Below are 23391 nucleotides of genomic sequence, written 5' to 3'. Positions count from 1 at the left end.
GATAGATGAATGGATAAAGAAACTGTGGCATATCTATACAACAGAATATTATTCAGCCTTAAAAAGGAAAGGAATCCTGCCAAATGCTGACCAGCATTTTAAAATGGAATGGAGAATACAAGAGTGCATCACACAGTGAAGGCAACTATTGTTTTAGGAAACTCACTGCAGTTACGTGTATGTGGACATATATGTAACATGTGTACTAAGTTGCCAGATTTTTTGTGTGTGGTGACAAAGATTGGCCCTGGGATAACATCTGTTGCCAATCTTCCTCTTTTTGCCTGAGGAAGACTGTCCCTGAGCTAACATCTGTGCCAATCTTCCTCTATTTTGTATATGGGATGCCACCACAGCATGGCTTGATGAGTGGTGCGTAAGTCCGCGCCTGGGATCTGAACCTGCAAACCCTGGGCTGCCCAAGCGGAGCATGGGAACTTAACCACTATCCCACCAGGCCGGCCCCAGCCCCCGAAGTTTTTTTTTTTTTTTTTTTTAACTGCAGGACATGGTCCAAAAAGGCCTAAAAAACACTGAGTACCACAACAAATAATACCCGGATTTGGAAGACAGACAGACCTAGGTTCTGATGCTGGCTGGTTACAACTTACCTAACCTCTGTGAGCCTCCACTCCACCATTTCTAAAATGGGGGTAATATTATCTGCTCCCTGGAGTTGGTGTAACATGTCAATGAGCTGGCAAACAGCCCACCACAGAGCATTGCTTAGACACTGTCCCCCATGCCTGCCGCCATTTATGTGGTGCCCTGGACTGGGTTCTTTACCTGTAAGAAGGATGTTTAAAGGAAATATACAAAGAGGGGCAGTGCAAGGCTGAGGGCCCATCACGTGACCCCTCGGAGCCCCTCAGGGGAACAAACCACTAACATTTGAGAGCAGCGGGGCAGGGATACTGCCCCGCTCACTTGTGTAAAGTGATAAATCATCCAGCTTTGGACTCTGACCAGAGGTAAAACCACTTTCCAAGATAAGAAAGTTTTCCCATTATTCTTGGCAGGAGGTGGGGAAAGGCAGAAGGGGAGAAAGGCCTTGGTAAAGAAATAACCATTTGTTTTAAGCAAATCACTTCGAAGACAGGTGGTTTTCATTTTGAGAACAAAAAAGATGCTTAAAACAGTTAGAAGGTTACTCCAGATACCAGTCATGGGCTTGCCAGGAGAGGGGAACAGGGCCCTGGGGTCTGGAGTGCTCCTAAAGTGCCAGAGCACTGATGGAGGCCGATGGGGCAGGTGGGGAGGGCTCAGCACAGAAAAGATGGAACTGTCTTCATCAGCTTGCAGTCACAAACTACTTAAAAGTCAACCACTATATTAATCATCCAAAGCCTTTATTCACTCAACAAATATTTGTTGAGCAGCTACTACGTGTCTAGAACTGGGTTAGGGGCTGGGGATCCAATGGAATAAGACAGACAAGGCTTCTGCCTGCACTGGGGCTGGAATTCTAGTGGGGGAGGCAGCAAGTGCCAAGTAAATCAATGAGGCGACAGGGACTTACAGGCTGTGATCTCAGTGCTCTGCAAGAACTAGATATGGTGATGTGATGGGAAGGAAGAAAGGAAACTTAAGATGGAGGAAGTCCCTTTAGATAAGACGGCCCAGGGCTTCTCAGAGTAACCGTTGAAAGTGGAGCAAGCGAGCCAAGCAGGAACCAAAGAAAGGGCGCTCCCAGCATGGGACACCGCCAACGCCTGGGCCACAAGCAAAAAAGGACTTGGAGGGAGCCAGGGTGGCTGAGGCGCTGGTGTGGCAGAAGGTAGTGACCAAGTGGGAAGGCGACCACGATAAGGCTGGAAAGCTAGGCACCCGCCAGACCATACAAGGTGCAGCGGCCATGAGAAAGAAAGTGGATTTCAATGAAGAGCAACAGAGAGCTACTGAAGGTTGGCACATCGTGATACACGATTTTGATGTTGGTTAAGATAAAAGGTACTCTTCAATCTTCGCATACAAAAGCAAGTGTACAGATCATACAATGTCTCCAAAATCATTCATAAAAATTAGCGCTGTGTTAGAGCTCACGGATACAGTTATTGAGGAGTCTTGCCAGCTTTTAGCCTAAATATGAGACGAAATACAAGGAATTCAATGGCCGAAAGGGGTGGGAGATCTTGTGACTGACGAGGCAGCACTAGTATTAGCAATTAGCTCACAGTTAGCACATACTAAGCACATAGTAAAGCTAATTAACAAGACAGGCTCTAGAAAGTCCCCTAAACAAACACACACACAGCGGTGGAAAAGCAATTAGGAATTGATGGATGTGCATGGCAGCTGTCTAAATCCATGAACAGGTTCACTGAAACAATTCGATAGAAAGTCACCATGACAGTGCCCATGCCTACTTCTGAATCAGAAATCAGATTATTGCTGAGCAGTTTTCTCTGTTTATTTGTTCTTTTCCTTCTCCCTTGTGCTGGCTGAATATAGGTATTCATAACTTGGAAACTCAAAGCTGAACCGGAAATGGAACTCTTCTGAATTATCAGTCTCCCCCTAGGACTCATAACACAGCCTCCTGACGTGGGTCCCCAGTCTCCATGACCTTTATCTCAAACGGATCTGTGAGACATAGCAGGACCCACTCATGCCTTGTCCCTGGGACCTCCTTGTTCTGGGGGCTCCCCTGGCCATGACTAAAAGGACAACCTGGGGCTGCGAACTTGAGCAAGGCCAACTGGCCAACCTCAAGATCAAACCTATGACACCAACCAAGAGAATTCGGTGGCCACAAAGGTTGCCCTGAAGCAAGCTGGGGACAGCAACTTGGGTGGCATTTCACAGAGCCCAGCGCACTGCCTGCATTGATGGTACAATATCCCGCTAAGGAAGGAGAAGGAGTAAGGAGGGCAAAAACGCATCATTTAGTGAGCACCTACCAAGTGCCAGGTGCCTCCACATTCGTTACCCGAAACAATCCAGCAATGCCGTGAGGTGCAATAATCGTGATTTTCAGATGAGAGAAGTAAGACAAGGAGAGATTTCTGGTAGTAGCCCAAGGCTACACTTAGCTGAGTAAGAATTTGAGCTTCCACTGCCACCTCAGCTGGCATCTAGCAACAGGACAGTGCTCTAAACAGACCCCAAGCTGAGTTCCTGTCCCACCTCTTACCTCATTTTTATCTCCTCCCTCTTTATTCCTTCCCACCACAGGAAAGCTGGATTCCACACCTGGCTTCATCCGACTCCCAAATCTGCTAGCTGCCTCAGAAATGTTAGCTGCTTCCAATCCTGGATAGGGACACTTCACTGACAAAAGGGCCACCTGCGGGGGGCTTGACTGAATGGGGCCGTCTGCGGCCTGTGTCCCCTGGAAAAAACTCCTCGATAGCAGTCAGGAGAAGGAGACAGCCATCACACCAGATGACAGGGCTGTTCAAAATCTTTACAGATGCCGCTACAAAAGGAGCTCAGCCAAAAGCCACTTCTATCACAGAGGAGGGCTTGAGGAAAGAAATCCCCTTCTGCCACAAACAAGAAAACTGAGAGCCAGGTCCAGGTGGAAAACAGTGCTGCTCACCATCTTGGAAGGACTGAGCCAGGACCAAATTCTCCATCATGCCTCCCTCCCGGCCTACGGACAACAACAGGCTACAAAAGATGCAGACACAATAACAATCAAAACAGACGTATGGCCTACTTACAGTCTCAGCCGCATCCGCAGCACTCGGGGCTTTGGCTGCGGAAAGCTCCATTCTGTGGAGTATGAAATGGTGATTTCGGGCTGACTGTGTCTGAACTCTGGGCAGGAGTGTGTTCCGTGCTTGCCGAGAACTGCAAGTCTCTCTGATTCACTTGGCAGCAGAATTATTCTAAGCATCCTGTCCCATACCCAACCCGCCCGCCCCTCCCACTACACATTCACACTGGGTGGTTTTTTTTTTTTTAATTCCCTGCACTTCTTTCTGTCACAAATCAAGTGAAACACATTTTTCAAAATAAATCCAATCTCTGGCACTTAAGAATGTGGAACCTTTATGACCCAGGAGGAGAAAGAGGAAGAAGAGCCACCTAATTAGGAAGAAGTTGTAACTAACATCAGCGAGAAGAGAGTTGGAGAACCACAAAGTCTGCAGTAACAGCAAAATGGAGATTATTCGAGACAGCTGAAACACTCCACCCAGCCTCCAGGAGGGGACATGCACGGGAAACAAAGGGCATATGCTGTTTGCTTTCTTCGACATCCGTTCTCACCATTTAAGATCTGCACCAGCAAACGCTCATTACTTACATGAGGACAAACTTCACTCCAAAACAGACTCGAAAATACAGCTCCTAATCAAATAAAATTACCTTGCAAAGCAGAGGCCTACCTTGATTTTTTACTACATATAAAACAAAATTTAATAAAGTCCAAATAACTGGCAGAATGTCTATTTGGCTTAGTGAAGTGTGAATGACACTTGAAAGAAAGTCAATTTTTGTTAATTTCAAGCTCATATAGTAACTTGAATACCGACATATTCAATAGGATTTTTTTTCCCCAAGGAGAGATTCCAAGGGTCTAATAGTAACTAGAGAAGAATGATTTTCTATTATTTACTACTAGTCATATATTTAAACATTTCTATCCTAAAGCAAACAGGTTTTTCTAATGAGACTTAAATCATTTCTTTCCCACATAAATCAATATTATCACCATTCCCACTCTTGCCCACACTATTACATCGTCCAAAGGTAAACTTCAGTGCACACCCTAACCAAATTATGACGAACTCCTGAATTGGTGAGGTCTGAATTGATGACGCTTTTCACAGAGACAGAAAGCCAAGGTCAGCTTCAAAAATATATACTATTACTCACAAGCCTACCCAGCAGAGCTGGCTCCCTACCTGCTTCTCTCCTTCCCCAGCACAGCCCACTATTGGTCACAGGTGCCCACCCATCCCCTCCGTCAGAGGGCCCATTCTCAGCACCAGAGGCAGCCTAGTTAATTCTAAGCCAATCACTGGTTCAGGGTGGGCAATGGGAACTAAGCTCACCCAATCAGACTGCAGGAAGGGATTCCTCCTACATACCACCTGTGAACAAAGGAGCAGAGGGCCCCACTGCCAATGGATGCCATCCTACAACCGCTTGACAATCACAAAGACACCGGTCCTTGGGTAAAGCTACTGTCAGAATATTGCTAGGGAGGAGAGACAGCAAGAACATAGGTCTCTGATGGCACATTGAGCAGCTGAGCACCCTGCTCTAGGAGTCCACTCTACCTCTAGCTTCCCAATTATGTGAGATAACAAACATTCGTGTCTAAGCCAGTCCCAGACAGCTTTCTATTCCGTGCAATCCAAAGCATTGCTGACAGGAATGGGCTAAGCAGTAGCTGGGGAGCCAAGAGCAAGAGTTTGTAATTTGGCAAAGAGACTCCTTAAAGTAAATAATACACTCAGAAAACACTTCCCTTAATGTTAAATAAAAGGGAGAAATTACAAAGATGAGTGGTTGTCTAGGGCTGGGTGTGGAAATGGGGAGTGCCTGCGCTTGGGTACAAGGTTTCTTTTGGGGGTGATGGACATGTTCAAAAATTAGATTGATGGTTACATAACTCTGTAAATATACAAAAAAAAAACAGTGAATGGGACACTTCAAATGGGAGCATCTTATAGCATGCAAATTAGATCTCAATAAAGCTGTTAAAACGCTACATGGAAACGGATGCTCATTCAGGAGAAATCATAGGTTGAAGGAAGTTTTCCTCCAGCAGCAAGCCCTTGCTTAAAATCCTTCCTTCAGGGCTTCCCGAGTACCTCTAGAGTCCAGGTTCCTTACAACGACACGCGAGGTCCCTGTAACCTCCAGGCCTCACTGCCCCACTTCCCATTTTACTCAGCGGCTAGGCTTACTTCCAGATACTTATCAAACTGTTTCCCCTTCCAGGCCTCTGCTCCCACTTCACCCTCTTCTGGTCGCTCTTGCCATCCTCTTCACCTGATCTATTCCTTCCGATCCTGCCCCAGACTCTTAGGCCCCCTCCCTTTGGGCTCCCTAGGTGTGCACCACAATGGGTTGGAAAAGTGTGTTTCTGGGTCTGTCTCTCCCACCAGGCTATACCCCAGGGCCCAGATCAGCACTCCAGACATGGTAGACGATCAGTGGATGCCCAGTGAACTGGTCTGACCTTTCTCTTTCAGGAAGGACACCAGCTTCTCCTGCAAGTCACTTGTGTCATCGAGGATGGGGGGTGGAGTGCCAGAGGTAGCTTCCAAGTGTCCTGGCTCTCACCCACACCCATTTTCCTACAGTGACTTCAGGCTCAGCCAGGGACACAGGCACCCAGACGAGTCCATGGAACCCTGTAAGAAATCCCTTCTCCCAGGCCACACTGAGCACTTCTGCTTCTCAGCTCCACCCTCCCTGAGGCAGAAGGTAACGGTGACAATGCACAACGTCTCTCTCACTGTATAAGCTTCAAAAAACGAGGAGAGGGAACGTCCATCTTTTTTTCTGCTTATAGGGTTTCTTTTATTTTTTTAACCCTCAGACATGCAACAAGAATGAGAAACACTTGGCTTTGAAGAAAGGCGGCACTTTTTTAAAGGGACACGATAGACTGAGGAATGCTATGAAGATTGTCTCCACCTGGTGTCTTATCTTCCTACATGATCTCAGATGAAAAGATTAATAGTAAAATTTACGAAATGTTAAAAAGCCAGTTGCTGGAGAGTCTCAGTTATCAAAAAAAAAAAAAAAAAGCCATACTATGAAGGGAGTGGCCTTCGAAACTCCACCATGGAACTGGTGCTTTTTTACAACACAGACACCCCCCAGCCCTCCTTCCTAGCCTGTCCCAGCTCTCCCAACACCACCAGAAATGAAACCCCAAACCCAGGAGCATAGGAAAGAGCTGAAACAACATTTTAAATATTTGCGCTGGTAATTTCAACTCCTACCTCATAATCATGACTCCTCTTTTCCATATTTGGGCCCCAGCTTCCCTGGACGCACTCCGGGAGCCTTCACAGACATTATCTAATGTTAAGCAGGTCAGCAAACAACCATTAAGTACTCTCTTTTTTTTCTCCGCGCTCTCTGATTTAAGCCAGTCTGGACGCAATCATAAAGAACTGGTCAATTCCTTTCCAAGGAGGGTGGCTGTTAAGATTTCTCATGTCGTTTAGGGCAAATAGGAAGCTCTTAGGATGTCAGAGAACGTGTCTTTAAACATCTCAATCTGATTCCTACAGCGAAGTTTTCAAAGCTGTCATTATCCTCCTCCCTCCCCCAGAAAAACAAAGCTGGCAGATTTATTATCACAACCCTTCAGCAGCCTTATTTCTTCTCCCAAATGCCTGCGTGGCCTCAGCCCTAGTGACTCTCGTTCCATCGGTTTGGTGTGGGCCTGGGAATCTATGGGGTTCAAACTCCCCCAGGTGATTCAGATGAGCAGACAGAGGCCCTAAGATAGAGGGTCAGAAAGGGCCAGCCATACCCTTGCTACTAAAAGCAGCAGCATCGGGAGCTTGTTAGAATTGCAGAATCTCAGCCTCCCCACACCCACCCCCAGCCCAGACCCCCTGAATCCGAATCTGCATTTTAACAAGATCCCTGGGGAATCCTTATGGCACCTTAGAGTTTGAGAAGTCCGGGCTACACCATCATCTGGTTTCAGAATCTCCTAGGTAGTGTTTTGTTTGTTCCCCCTTTATAAGTGGGAGAAGAAGCGGTGGGAGGTCATCATCAGAATTCACATTCCAAAATTTTTCAGGATCTTACTGATGAACGACAGGGCCAAATCTGCTCCCTCCCTCCCCATCTTCACAGAAACTATGAGTAGTAAGATCAAATGTAAAGGGAATCAAAGACTAGACGCAGCCCGTTTTTTCAGTTAAAGCCATGCATTTTTCCATTTGTGCTGGCAGCATCGACACTTGCATTACTGCGCCTGTTTAAAGCTACCAGCCACGTTCGACGCTATACCATCAAAGCAGCAAAACCTGCAGTCTTTGAGTGTTAAAGAGCTTTACATGGAACCAAAGCATGCCAGGAGAAATAATTCTTAGAACTAATGAGAACTACTCATTGCATCCATTCTTAAAAATCAATATACTTCAAGAAACTTTTAAAAAATTCATATGCTTATTTCCCTTCTTCAAATAACATCATAAGGCATTCACAGGAAGTCGTGGTTCCAATTCAATGTGGCTGTATACTTAAAAAAAAAATCTCGCAGTAGCCTCACACTCAGCTCAGCCAAGATTCCCAGCAGGTTCTCAGAACCTGACGGATCTGGGTACCCCCTCATGCTAATTATGGCTTGTGTTGTTGTTTTCACATAGCCAAGGCTACCCAGATAATCCTGTACCTTAGTACAGTTGGGAGTGAGAGAGCAGGACTCTGGCGCTAAACCACCCACACGGTCAAATCCAGCCCTGAAACTGACTATCTGTGCTCCCCTGGGCAAGTTACTTAACTTCTCTGGTCCATGGGAAGTGCTACATAAAAGTTTGCTGTTTTTCTCACCCAGCATGTAGTACCATGAATGGTACAGATAATAGAACTATGCACAACTATGTGCTCAGTTATTACTACTGGCTAGAGAATACTCCACCAAGATTGCACTTCCTTCAACAAACGTTTCATTACTGAACCCCAGCAACCTTTTGGTGTGTCAAGAGAGGTGCTGGTGGGAAAGTGTTTTTCTTTCCTCTAATGGCAAAAAACAGAAACCAATGGATATAATCACCCTCTTCATCCAATGTAAAGTTCTCCCTCTCCAATAATGTACTAATATGGTTTATTTATATTATGAGTTATTCTTAAAGAATAAGCATTATTGTAGAAAAAAATTGAAACGCATTTAAGCAGGTGAAAAATGCAGTCTATAAAACAGTAGACTGGTGTCAATTACATAACAGTTATTTAGATCACAAAAGGTGATTTCCAGAATGTTCTGGATAGACAAGTGCCAGACAATATTGCCTTCACAGTATTAATACTATGTAGTAACATCTGTAGTAGTAAGACAGCAGAGGCAATCGGGATGTTGAAACTATTTACACTACCCATTTTCATCTGTTTTTAAGCACTCATGACAAACGAACAAATGATAGGCTGTTCAACAGGTATTTATGAAATCCATTTCCCTAGGCAGTTTCACCAGCCAACACTTTAACACAAACTGAGTTACATAAGAATTAAGCAACTACGGTAGTCTCCCCTTATCCACAGTTTTGCTTTCGTCAACCGCAGTCTGAAAATACTAAATGGAAAACTCCAAAAATAATTCATAAGTTTTAAGCTGTGCACCGTTGTGAGTAGTGTGATGAAATCTCTCACCATCCTGCTCCATCCTGCCTGGGACAGGAATCATCCCTTTGTCCAGTGGATCCACACTGTATATGCTACGCTGTATATGCTACCTGCCTGTTAGTCACTTAGCAGCCATCAGGGCTATGACTTTGTCGAGATATGGCAGTGCTTGTGTTCAAGAAAGCCTTATTTTACTTAAGAATAGCCCCAAACACAAGAGTACAAGAGTAGTGATGCTGGCAATTCAGATATGCCAAAGAGAAGCCATAAAGTGCCTCCTTTAAGTGAGAAGGTGAAAGTTCTCAACTTAATAAGAAAAAAAAAAATGTATGCTGAGGTTCCTAAGATCTGTGGTAAAAACGAATCTTTTATCCATGAAATTGTGAAGAAGGAAAAAGAAGTTCGTGCTAGTTTTGCGGTCGCACCTCAAACCGCAAAAGTTACGGTGACGGTTCGTGATAAGTGTTTAGTTAAGATGGAAAAGGCATTAAATTTGTGGGTGGAAGACAGGAACAGAGAACGTGTTCCCATTGACGGTGACATGTTGTGCCAGAAAGCATCCAGCCTGTAGGAGGACTGCAGCAAGGGATCCCCAGAGACGCGTGGCACCAAGCCTTTCACTGCCAGTGAGGGACGGTCACACAGATTCAGGAACAGGTGTGGACTGACACAGAGAGACACCACATTCACATAACTTTTATTACAGTATATTGTTATGATTGTTCTATTTCATGATTAGTTATTGCCGTTAATCTCTTACCGTGCCTAGTTTATAAATTAAGCTTTATCAGAGGTATGTGAACATAGGAAAAAGCATAGTCTATAGGGGGTTCAGCACTATCGGCGCTTCCGGGCATCCACGGGGAGTCTTGGAATGTATCCCCCACGGATAAGGGGGAACTACTGTATTTTCATTTTTTTCCTTTTCTTTTTTTTTTTTTTTTACTTTTTATCAAGATTATGATAGTTTACAACCTTGTGAAATTTCAGTTGTACATTATTGTCAGTCATGTTGTAGGTGCACCACTTCACCCTTTGTGCCCTCCCCCCACACCCCCTTTCCCCTGGTAACCACCAATCAGTTCTCTTAGTCTACATGTTTAACTTCCACCTATGAATGGAGTCATACAGAGTGTGTCTTTCTCTATCTGGCTTATGTCACTTAACATAATACCCTCAAGGTCCATCCATGTTGTTGTGAATGGGACGATTTTATCCTTTTTTATGGCCGAGTAGTATTCCATTGTGAGGCTCTGCTTTTTAAGAATACCCATCCTTCCCGTTAGTTCTTACAATGCAATCGTGCGAAATCAGGCTACTGGGGTTCAAATACCAAGGGTCACCTTTAATAGATCTGCAATTTCCATCAAGTCAGGTAACCTCTCTGGGCTTCAGTTTTCCCATCTGTAAGAGAGGACTAATCACTACGTGGGACGGGGGATGGGGGGTGAGGATTAGCTGAGTTAATGCACATTCTCTACAATCACGAAGAGGAGTAAGCAATACAGTTTTACTGGATAAATAACGAAGCCACTACTCACAACAGCAAATTCACATTCCTTTTCACTGTGTGCCAGGTCCTGAAGTGGTTACAAAAAAAGGTATAATAGACTCTCCTTGCCCCCAAAATGGGGGGAGAGAGGAGTAATTCCTTTATGTGTTTAAAGAAAAAGAAGAATGTGAGCAGGAGAGAACCCACCCACTACTTCCTCCCTAGATTAGCCTTGACAGTGACACAACTAAAAGAGTTGCTCTCATCAGCAACATTCCCATAGCGCTGTTACGTTCCAAAGCACTAATCATATTGAGGGGATCGGAGCTTGTTCATGCCTCAGGGCATCCGCACTTGCTGTTCTCTACTGAGATGGCTCTTAATAATGGCAGGAGCTTCCTCATCATTCAGGTGTGAGCTACAGTGTCACCTCCCCCAAGAGGCCATCAGATGACTCTGGCTGAAACAGCCCCCACACTCCACCAGTCAGGCACTCTATCCTTTCCCCTCCTATATTTCCTTGTTGCATGTTTCACTATCTATAATTATCTTTTTGCTTTTCTGCAGTTATGCTCTCTCCTCTGTTAGAATGTTCACTAAGTGCACAGACCTTGTTAAGCCCACTCCTAAAATGGCACATGGCACATAAAGGGCACTCAGTGAACAGAGCTAGGTAATGGTAATATACAGGTGTATGGTTTGATAGTTCCAACAGCTGCGTCATATCTGTGTCTGGTTCTGAGGATTGTTTTGTCTCTCCAGACTGCTTTTTCTTGCCTTTTGGCCTGCCTTGTAATTTTGGGTTGAAAGCCACACATTTTGTATAGGGCAGTAGATACCGAGGTAAATGATCCCTTAGTGTGGGGATTTATGTGAATCTAGTCAGGAGTTGGGCTGTGTTGAGCTTTATTGTTCTTACGGACATCAGAAACTTCAAATTCCTCTAGTCATCTTTTTTCCCCCCTTCTTGGCTTTGAGGCTTCCCTTCGTGCTGCTCCCCAGAGAGAGCCTGTCTCTTGCAGCTCTCCCTGCTATAATCCACTGTTGTTATTCCTGAAGGCTTGTTAGGATGCTGTGGTGGATGGTGTTCTCGAATGTTCTAAGCCTCAGTCTTTCGAGTGCACAGCAGGCCTGTGTCTCAGGGTTAGCCTTCACAAGTGCTTCTGCCCCTCCTCCAGGGATAGAGCTCCCCCCAGTCTCTGCCCCCATATGCAGTGTGTATCCAGCAGTGTTCTCAGCCATCAGCCTTGAGGCCCCTCTCCCTGCAGATTAAGACTTTCTTTAGGTGAGATGGGGGACTGGGGCTGGGTGGAATTCCCTTCCCCCAGCTGCAGTGGTATTTCACCAGTGCCCGCAGACCATGTCCTTCCCCCTGCAGAATAAACCTTTTGTTTCTTAAGGGAGAAAGGTCTGAGTGGATTTCTCAGTGGTTCCTAAGCCAGTACCCTCAGCCCACACCATGAGTTTTCTCTGGATTGTCCCCAGTCTTCCCTGTGAGAGCCAGGACGGGTTCCTAGAGGAAAAGCCCGCAAAAGGGCAGGACCCGCCTCCTACCTCACTGCTGCCCCCATGAGCTTCACCCTCTCAAACTAGGCCATACTCAGGCTCCAGAAATTTGTCAAATTTGTAGCTTGATCTTTCTACCTACTTCTATGGTGTCTGGTGGCTTCTGCATCTGGTAAGCAAATGCTCACGTCTTGTGTCTCAGAAAGTGCCTATCTCTGTCCAGATTTTGAAATGGCTGTTTGCTCTGTGAACTCAGTCTCTGTTAACTTCCAGTCTGTCCAGATTTTTTCTTGTAAGCGTGAGAGGGACGTCTTTGCAGCTCTCTACATCTCTGAGCTGAAACCAGAAGTCTATTTATTGATTTTTAAAGAAGCAGAAGTATGACAAAATGGTACCACTTGATAAAACTAGGTGGTGGGTAGGTAGATGCTGTTTATATTCTCACGCTTTTCTATATTTTAATAGTTAAGTAACACTTCAAAATATAAAATCAAGGTGTAGGTGGCCATGGTGGAAAACAGTACTATAATATAAATAGACTGGGATATGTATACAGTACTTGGTTCTTGTTCAATAATTTACAGAGATCACCTGAATTTTTAAAAACAACCAGCACTTTTGGCAACACTTCAGAAACTGTCCTGAAAAAATATAAATCACCCCAAAACACCATTAAATTTGTGTCCAAGAAGTGAAAGAAGAAACTAAAGTAGAAAAATTGCACTAAAAGAGAACAATTTATGCATGTTTATAAATCAAAGTATATGACAATATCACCTTAATTGATTCACTGTCCTTCAAACTGATATCCACCCGTTATTAATATTCATGGAAATCTGAAGTTGCTAATGAACGCGCAGGGGACCACGGGTCGTTCAGCAAGTGTCAGATTCCAGGCTGCAATATGTCATGCAACACCCAGTAACGCAACATCTCAAACCTCGGGACAGCTACTCTTCTCTTATCCACATTCCTAATTTAATATAATCAGTAATCATATAGGAATGAAGCAGCAACAGCTTGGTAAGATCCATCTTATGGAAAGAACTTCCCTTTTTACTTAAATAATTCACTATCTTAGATAATAGCAAAGAAATTACATGCAATGAACAAAAATGAACTATTAATGACTCCAAAACTTCAGATTAATCTTAAGGATTGTATATTAAATTCAATTAAACCGGATGAATATTTAACATGCTCTTTCTCTGTACTTAAGACCATTCTAGCCACTCTGGGGAAAAAAATGGGCAGACGTGAATAACCTACCAATCTCTGCCACCCCGACAGACACAGCGATGGGTTCCAGGGCTGAGAGCAGCTTGAGGGACCACGCAGTCTGGGAATGGCAAGTGCGCGCCACAGGCCCAGACTGGCTCTACACTAAGTTTCATTAGCAGAGAGAGTGACTTTTAATTATTTTTATGCCTTAATATTCACTTGAACATTCCAATTAAAAGGAAAAAAAGATACAGTTTTTAGTAAAGTGGATGAATCTTCATTTGGCTTTCATTATAATGAATGAAGACAAGCCTAAGTTTGTCTGTAATGAGATTAAAATGGGATGACCCTACTCATGATGAATCTGCAGCTTTCTTTACCGTATGTGGCTCTAGGAGATGCACCCCAGGTGGAAGTGCAATCAGGGTGACCAGTTATGCAGCTAAATAACACGCTCCCCCCGCCTGAGAACCATCGCTTGTCAACTGTGCCATGTTGTTACAAGGGCTGATAACAGATCAGCTACATCTCTGCATTGCAACAGGCCTGAAATTAGATGTCATATCCAGCTCGAGGGCTGGGGACTGCGTTCAGCTTAAAGTTGGCAGCACCCTAGACTTGATTGTCACCTTAAATTATCTGCTAATGGAAAACATTCAAATTCAAGTTTTAAAATAAAAGGATGAGTTAAATTGAATAAAAAATATCAGAAGCTAAAAGAGAACAAATGTTTATGGATTTTTAACCACCACTGACGGAAGATCACACAATAATTGCATAGATTATATGTACCAAAGAGATCATCTGTCCTGTGACATTTTAAACCAAATAACAGAGCGGTCCTTGAAAAAACATCAGTAAGCACAAAGAAGCGATTTCTCAACATTTGACAGTACATGAACCTGACATGCTCCATATATTCAAACATGTGTCAAAGTCCATATTATGTGCCACCAGAGGCTAATGTCATAATTACTCTTTTAACACAGAATAGCTGAAACTACTTTCAAATGGCAAATGTATTTTTTTTTATAGTCAGGTTGGCAATTATTCCAGTTTCAAGATTTGGAGAGAAACAGTTAAAGATTGAATTGTGAACATAAGGCAGGCTGTTAACAGCAGTTACAGAATGACAGCAGTAAACTGGATTCCTTTTCGATTTGTGCTCATGAAGACCCCAATAGTACAGTGTGACTACAGGTTTAGCAGTTATGACTTGATAATAATTACGGTTTCAAACAGTTGTAACATATCTTTTGCCCATAATCTGTCACCCTATTGATTTGGATGTCATTTCTTGACTATGAATCATATGTGGTCAGAAAGCAAACTCCATGGGCCTGAAGACTTTGGCAGCCAGCACCACACTGCAGACAAAAGATACTGCCCAGACACACCCAGCCTTGCTTAGAAGATGTTCACGTTTTAACACTGAAATCAATGTCAATTATAGTTTATTATAATCATGACTAAAATCTACATCTATAGTAAATATTTTAAATACAATTTTAATTTCTTTTTTCTTCCATGGAGTGCCAAAACAGTCCCTTTTTGGTTTTAACTGGCCCCTGCTGATCACCTAGCTGCCTCAGATCTTGACCAAGGTCTCGTTTTACGGCCAGGGAAATGACATCCCTGAGAGCTTCAGCACAACCACCAATGAGCTGTGCTGCCGCCTTAGAAGAAAGGCTTGGTGTAAGAGCAGCCAGCAACCAGGCTGTCCCCACACCCCCTGGGAACTGAGCATGGCCACGGAGCACCCCTCTGCCATCGCTGCCCCAGGCCTTTCAGGAGAACATGGTTCACAGAGCTCTCGTTCTGGGCCTCCATCTGGGACCACCTGCCTCAAGAAACCCAGGGCAGGATGTGGTTTGGCCTGGACAACCTCTCGGCTTATGAATGCAGGCAAGCCCGCTTGTTTTTCACCCAGACTCCCAGATACAGGATATCATCTCTTTGCTGGTTTTCTTGAGAAAAACCTGGTGGTCCCAGAGGAAGTATGACAATAAATGAAACACTCCTTCCTATGACAAGCAAAACAGGCAGCAAAGAGCTAAAGCGGGCTGAATCCATGCACCTCATTCCACCAACAGCTAAATATATATGTATATATGCACGTGGCTTTTGCCTTAATGCACGTTGTGACTACACATTAAAGAGGTATTCACATTTTCACCTTCGCTCTCCCTGAACTTCCCTCAAGAATTTCTTATCTAATCTTCCTCGGTGGCAGAAAGATGGTGACATTTACCCCTGAGGGGGGGGGGGGGGGGGGGGAGGGGGTGGGGTGAAATATGTTATTTCAAATCCCCTTGTGAGTTAAGAAACTAAAGTGAAACAAAATGTCTCCTGGGAAGCCCTCGAGATGCGCTGCCCACATGTCCCTTCACGACCTGCCTCAGCCTGCTTTCTAGCCAGGGTCACGCTCCTTCCAGGCAGCCCCCCGCCAGTCACTGACCTGGAGAGTGGGTGGGAGGGGCTGGTGCCTACCCATTTCTGCCCATTTCTGTCTCTTCCGTCGGGCAGTCTTTGCCCAGAAGCTCCTTGCCAGGCTGGCTGGGCCTGAAGGGCGTCGCAGCCTGAGGCTGCCGGACCTTTTCATCTGCCATGGGTGTTATCTCCCCTCCACAAACAAACCTCCTGCACCCCCACCTGGATCTCAGCACCCGCTGCCCACAGCACCCAACTGACAAACGCCATCTCCGCATTTTCCAGTTTCTCAGAGTGGCTTAACACTTATATTAACAGCTAATATCTGTTGGCTGAATAATATGTATCTAACACTACTCTGAGCTGCCCTCCAGGCATGATCTCACGGACCCTCCCAAGTACCCTAGCAAAGAGGTGGACTAACGTTGCTATTCCTGCTCTTCATAGGAGGGAATAAATGGATACCCAGAGGGATGAAATAACTTCCCCAAGGCCTCAAAGCTAATAAACCTACACTCAGGCTTCTAGGATCGTTGGGCATCACTGCTCCTGGTCAAAGCCCGCTGGAGTCCCAGAAGGCTGGCCTGGGTCTGCAGCCGCCACCACCCTGTACTCCAGGAGCTGGGCACAGGTGTCAGTAAAGATGTGCCAAATGCAACCGACCTGAGCAGGCTCACAGGTCACAGCAGAAAAGGTTGAAATTACTTGGTAGAAAGACAGGGCACAACAGGCTCTCTTCCAACACACAGTGTGTGTATTGTGGGGACAGGGGAAGACTGACCTCTCAATACTATCCATGCTACAGATGTTTCTACGTACATTTCTCTACCCTCACCCTGAAAAAGAAATCTAATGGTACCTTAAATGAAGATATCATTTTCAAAACGTCATCATTAAGTAAAAGTTGAATGGATGAGTCGAAAATCTGAAAAGTAAAAGTTCAGTTATCATGCAAGTTGTTCACATATGAAAACTTTTATTCCGAAAATGGCCAGTTTCTTTCAAACGACTACCATTTATTCCATTTCATATTCTTCAATAAACTTGGGAAGGTGGTATACATTCCTTAAGCCTTTCTTGAATAAAGAAAATCTCAAGCAATGCATTGCCTTTATTCTGTGCTGCAAACTCAGAATGTTCTGCTTTCTGTCTTTGGAGACACTGACTGTTTTCTCATGGCAAAACTTATCAACCTCAAGAATGTGTACATTTGGCAGGTGCATAAGCCTTACTTTTTTATTCTAATTCTTACAATGTGGTTTAAGAGTTCCAATAACACTGATCAGATATTAAAAAAAACCTTAGAGCTATTCCTGTACTTAATGAATGCACGAACGGAAGAGTGTTATATTCTGTGGTTCACAATAGTAGCAATTTTCATTTATATGCCCATACTTGGCCTAACTCTGCAAAGGAAAACAAAGCCCCTACTATGAGCGTCCCTTACACCAGGTGCTCATCATTATTGTTAATAATATTAATGTGGAGCTAGACTCGACATACACTACGACTTATTCATCCTTGTGAATGAATGAGAGCTTCCCAGTATCCGGCACACGATGAAATAATGCTAGTCCTTATAAAAACCCTGCCAGGATATCGGTACTGCCTCCTTTCACAGATGAAGAAACTGCTTCAGAGAGGAGAGAAGCCTTCTGAGGCTGCACAGCTGCCCGCCCCAGAACCACCTGTGGGACAGCAGTTCATGCCGGGTGCTGGGAGCCACCTGGGGGGAGGGTCTCGACCCAGGTGATCACTCCCCCACCTCCTGAAGCACCTTCTCTCTCTGCCTTCCAGAACATTCACTTGCCTGGCTCTTCTCCTCCCCTTCTGGCCACTCCTTCTCAGTGGGTCTCAAGGCTGGTTTTACTCTCAGCACTGGGGTGCCCAGGGCTCTGCTCTCCTCTGCCCACACTCCCCTTCCAGGTAAAGGACTTTGAAGGACTCCCAAATTCCTATCTCTAGCCTGGACCTGGCCTGAACTCCAGACCCACATCCTTAACATGCTTCCCGGTGTTCAGTACAAAAACCTGAGGATCATCCCTCCCTCTTCTCTCTTTCACCACACGCCCAGTCTTATCAGCAAATCCTGGTGGCTCTGCCTTCAGAAATATCCAGAATCTGACCGCTGTTCCTGGCTCCCACTGCCACCTCTCTGGTCTCCCCTAGATTCCCGCACTGGCCTCCGAACTGCTCTCCCTGCTTCCACGCTGTCCTGTTCTCAACTCAGCAGCCAGAAGGGACCAGTTAGAGCATCCCCAGTCACATCCACTGCTCGAAGCCCGCCACCCACTCAACCGATTACTTCCATCTCGCTCAGAGTCCAGGTCTCACAGCGGCCCTACGTGATCTGGAGCCCCGGGACCTCCAAGCCCATCTTCTGCTGCCCTCCCTCGGCTCTCTCCCCTCCAGCACACTGGTCTCTGTTTTTCCTCCAACACACCAGGACTCCTCCTCCTCCTCCAGGCCGTTGCACGTGCTGTTGCCTCTGCCTGAAAGGCTCTTTCCCACAGATCCCCACAGGGCTCCCTTCCTCAACTCAAGTCTTGACTTAAAGGTCACCTTCTCAGTGAGGCCTTTACTGGCCTCCCTATCATAAATTGCAATCCCATCCCCAATATTCATACCCCCCTCCCCTGCTTTCTTCCCCCTCCAACATACTGTATAACTTATTTATTATGTTTATGGCTTACTGTCCATCTACCCCACTAAGAGGTAAGTTCCATGAAAGCAGGGATTTTTGTCTGATTTATTCACCGATGTATTCCCCAGTGCCTAGAACACAGTAAACACTCAATAAACATTTGATGAATGAATGGATGAAACTCAGAGAACTTAATTCTTCCCCAAAGTTGTAGAGCTCAGCTCTGACTCCAGAACCAGTGCTCTGAGTAATCAGTTTGTGACCAAACAGAGATGCTGTATCATTGCATCCTCAGATATCCACAGACCTGACAAAAATTCAAACGAAATTACATAGCGAGAGACCAATTCCCCCAGCTCATACGGCACTTTCATTAACCTCATATTCACTTGCAAGACAAGAGGGATTTAAAAATCAACAACTTAGAAAAAGTAACATACACCTGGGAGCTACTTCAATCACAAGAAGCTGCAGGATGAATGTACCTCAATCCCTGAGGGAAAGGGAACAAATCAGATCGAAACAATTTTCAATTTTCAATTTTTTACTTTTTCAATTTTCAATTTTCAATTTTAAACTTTTTAACAACTTAGAAATAAAGAAACCAAAAAAACCCCCACTATTAACATTTTAGCATTTTTTTCCTTCCTTATACGCAAGGTTTGGTAGTTTGCATAGCACGCTGCATATACAATTACATAGCCTTCCTCTCATAGCATGTGTATTTTCTATATTACTGCATACATTATTATAGCCCCCAATTTTAAGGCTATGTAGTATCTTGTCAGCAGGCAATGACATCTAAGCTGGTAAAAATTAAACAAAAATATAAACATCAACTAAACATAGAAGCCTGCAACTGCTGTTCAGCACTCCAACTCAGCTGCTGGCCCCACCCCTGAACCTGGCCCAGGCGCCTTTCCTAGGGGCCAGGAGGATTAGTTCCTTTGGAAATTCTCAGGCCACATTGCTTCTGGAAGTCAGAACCTAAGACCACGGGCTATTTAAATGGCCACTGCCACCACCATCCAAAGAGTAAGGGCTAAGTTCCCAATGGGGTCAATAACCACAAGTGTAGAGAAACAAGCAACAAAGATAGTCACTCATTCAACAAATATGGACAAGCACTGCTGTGCGCCAGGCACCGAGGACACAATGCTGCACAGAGGCCATGGAACCTCTGTCAAATAGAGAAGAGAGACATTCGTCAAATAGCCACAAAAAGAGATTTAAAATCCCAAGAGTGACAAGCGCTACTGAGGAGAGAAACATGGCCCTACAAAGGCTTGTAGAAAATGAGTACTGTAAGAGTCCGGGAGTCAAGGAAGGTTTCCCTGGGAAAACATGAGGTGAGTTCTGGGGCTGAGAAGGCATTACCGGGGTGCAGGGATATGAGGTGGGAGCTGAGGCTGGAAAGAAAGGTGGGGGTCGCAGCACACAGGACCTTGCAGACTGATCACATTTAAGAGTTTAGTCTCAGGGCCAGCCCAGTAGCGCAGCGCTTAAGTGCACATGTTCTGCTTCTCGGCAGCCCGGGGTTCGCCGGTTCGGATCCTGGATGCGGACACGGCACCGCTTGGCAAAAGCCATGCTGTGGTAGGCGTTCCACGTATAAAATAGAGGAAGATGGGCATGGATGTTAGCTCAGGGCCAGTCTTCCTCAGCAAAAGGAGGAAGGTTGGCAGTAGTTAGCTTACCGCAAACAAGGGAAGGCCAAGGAAGGATTTTAAGAGTTTGTGGGGTACATAGGGAAGGGGGCATGATCAGATTTGCATTTCAAGGCCATCAGTGTAGCCTCTATGTGAGGCAAAAGCAGAAAGGGCATCAAAGCAGATCTGGGAGGAGTTTGCCCCAGGAGACCAGGCCAGGACAGGGTCCCACCTCTAGGCCCATTCATCAACACTGTCTCTGAGACCTGCAACCACCTCTCACCTGCCCCGCCCCACCACTTCTCTCTCCTCCACTCTTCTTCTCTCATTCTGTTCTACTTCCATCATTGGCTCCGCCAGGCTCCAGGCCAACCACAGACAGGCCAAATGGTAATGCCACCTTGTACCTGTGCAGGGGGCAGGGCTTCCCTAAATCCCAGCTGTGACCATCACAACACAACGACAGAATCTAACCATCCTGAGAGATGAGAGGAACACCCAAGATGGGCTGGAGAACCGCGGTGGTTAGGAAAGTGGGTTTTTTTAATTTAATGGAAAACAAGAACAAGAGTTAGAAATCCTGAAACAATGCTGGGACTCATGACCAGAGATACACATGGGTCTGGGGTATAGCCTGGACGTCAGATTTTTTTTTAATGCTCCCCAGGTGATATTCATGAGCAACCAAGGTTGAAAGCCAGTGACTTTTTTTTTGTTTACTTTTTATTGTGATATAATTATATACCCACAGGAATTTACAAAAATAGTGCATAGGGGCCAGCTCCGTGGCCAAGTGGTTAAGTTCGCATGCTCCACTGCAGCAGCCCAGGGTTCGGATCCTGGGCGCGGACATGGCACCACTCGTCAGGCCACGTTGAGGTGGCGTCCCACATCCCACAACTAGAAGGACCTGCAACTAGGATATGCAACTATGTACCGGGGGGCGGTGGGGGGGAGTTGGGAAATAAAGCAGAAAAAAAGAAAAGAAAAGAAAAAACAAAGATTGGCAACAGTTGTTAGCTCAGGTGCCAATCCTTAAAAAAAAAAAATAGTGCATAGAGTCCCATAAACCCTTCACCCAGCTTCCTCCAGTGACGATATCTTATATGACTATAGTACAACATCAAAACAAAGAAATTGACATGGGTGCAATACTGGTAACTACACTACAGATCTTACTTAGTTCTCGTCAGTTTTTGCCATGCACTGACTTGTGTGTGTGTGTGTGTGTAAATCTGTGTAATCTGATCCAACATTTAGGTTTGCATAACCACCATCACAATCAAGATTCAGAACTGTTTCATTTCCACAAAAGAACTCCCTCGTGCTACCCTTTTACAGTTCCATCAGCCCTCTCCTTGCCCTGTCATTGTCCCTTGGCAACCAGTAATCTGTTCTCCAACTCTATAGTTTTGTAGTTTCGAGAGTGTAACATAAATGGAATCATATAGTAGATCACATTTGAGATTGGCTTTATTCACAAAGCACAATGCCCTTGAGAGCCACCCAAGTTGTTACCTGTGTTCACTCCTTCTCATTGCTGAGTAGTATTCCACTGTATGGCTGGACCAGAGTGGGTTTAACAAGTCACCCGTTGAGAGACAGTCAGGTTGTTTCCAAATTGGAGCTATTATAAAGCTGCTATGAAGATTGCTGTACAGGTTTTTGTGTGGACATCAATTTTTCTTTTGGTGGGGAGGGGGGGGTTTGAGGAAAATTGGCCCTGCACTAACATCTGCTGCCAAGATTCCTCTTGCTTTTTTTTTGGTTGAGGAAGATGGCCCTGAGTTAACATCTGTGCCAACCTTCCTCTATTTTTTTATATGTGGGATGCTGCCACAACATGGCTTGATGAGCAGTGTATAGGTCCACGCCTGGGATCCAAATCCATGAAGCCTGGGCCACTGAAGTGGAGTGTATGAACTTAACCACTACACCACTGGGCCAGCCCCTGTGTGGACATAAATTTTTATTTCTCTGGGATAAATGTCCAAGACTGCTGGGTTATATGGCAAGCACACAGTTAGTTTTATAAGAAACTGCCAAACTATTTTCCAGAGTGGCTGAACCATTTTACATTCCCACTAGCAATGTACGAGAGAATCAGCTTCTCTACATCATCACCAGCATTTGGTGTTATCACTGTTTTTTATTTTAGCCATTCTAATGCCCATTCTGATAGCTATGTAGTACTATCTCACTGTGGTTTTAATTTGCATTTCTCTAATGGCTAATGATGTTGAACATCTTTTCATCTGTATATCCTCTTCAGTGAAATGTCTGTTACGTCTTTTACCCATTTTAAGAGTTCTTCATACATTCTAAATATAAGTCCTTTGTCAGACATGTTGTTAGCAAATAGATTCTCTCAATCTGCAACCTGTCTTTTCATCTTCTTCACAGGGTTTTTCACAGAGCAAAAGATCTTAATTTGGAAGGAGTCTAATTGATCAATTTTTCTTTAATGCTCTCTTGGTGTGATGTCTAAGAACTCTTCACCCAGGCCTAGATCCTGAAGATTTTCTCCTGTGTTAAATTCTAAAAATTTTTTAGTTTTATGTTTTACATTTAAATCCATGATCCATTTTGAGGTAATTTTTTATAAGGTGTAAGATTCATTTTTGTGGATGTTCAATAGCTCCAGCACGATTTGAAAAGGCTATACCTCCTCTACTGAATTGATTGGGCCCATTTGTTAAAAATCAGTTGGGCATATTTGTGTGGGTCTATTTCTGCGTTCTCCATTCTGTTCCACTGACCTATGTGTCTATCCCTCCCCCAATATCACACTGTCTTGACTACTGTAGTTATTTAGTACCTCATTAAATAGAGTAGACTTCCTCTACTTTGCTCCTTTTTTTTTTAAAGATTGACATCTGAACTAACATATGTTCCCAATCTTCTTTTTTTTCTTCTTCTTTTTCCCAAAGCCCCCCAGTACATAGTTGCATATTCTAGTTGTAGGTCCTTCTGGCTGTGCTATGTGGGACGCTGCCTCAGCATGGCCTGATGAGCGGTGCCATGTCCACACCCAGGATCCAAACCGGCAAAACCCTAGGCCACCGAAGCAGAGCACATGAACTTAACCACTTGGCCATGGGGCCGGCCCCTTTGCTCTTCTTTTTGAGAATTATTTTAACTATTCTAGTTCCTTTGATTTTCCATATAAATTTTAAAAT

The 23391-nt window shown here is 44.8% G+C and overlaps 1 protein-coding gene across 2 annotated transcripts in view; it reads right to left on the bottom strand.

Annotated features, from left to right (window-relative positions):
- SH3KBP1 (SH3 domain containing kinase binding protein 1) overlaps positions 1-23391 on the bottom strand; it is a 313922-nt gene that overhangs the window by 231068 nt on the left and 59463 nt on the right. Inside the window, exon 1 of one of the 2 annotated variants that reach the window (XM_046673658.1) lies at positions 3666-3744. The exons of the other annotated variant lie outside the window; for it this stretch is intronic. Coding sequence (XP_046529614.1) covers positions 3666-3716 — 51 coding nt within the window. The 5' untranslated portion in view covers positions 3717-3744. Of the gene's footprint in view, positions 1-3665; positions 3745-23391 lie in introns of those variants that run through there. 2 annotated transcript variants of the gene reach the window in all.

Source organism: Equus quagga, chromosome 10, assembly GCF_021613505.1.
Source record: "Equus quagga isolate Etosha38 chromosome 10, UCLA_HA_Equagga_1.0, whole genome shotgun sequence".
In the NCBI taxonomy this organism is placed as follows: Eukaryota; Metazoa; Chordata; class Mammalia; order Perissodactyla; family Equidae; genus Equus; species Equus quagga.
Note: the sequence above shows the minus strand (reverse complement) of the source record. Positions and strands in the feature narration are given on the sequence as shown.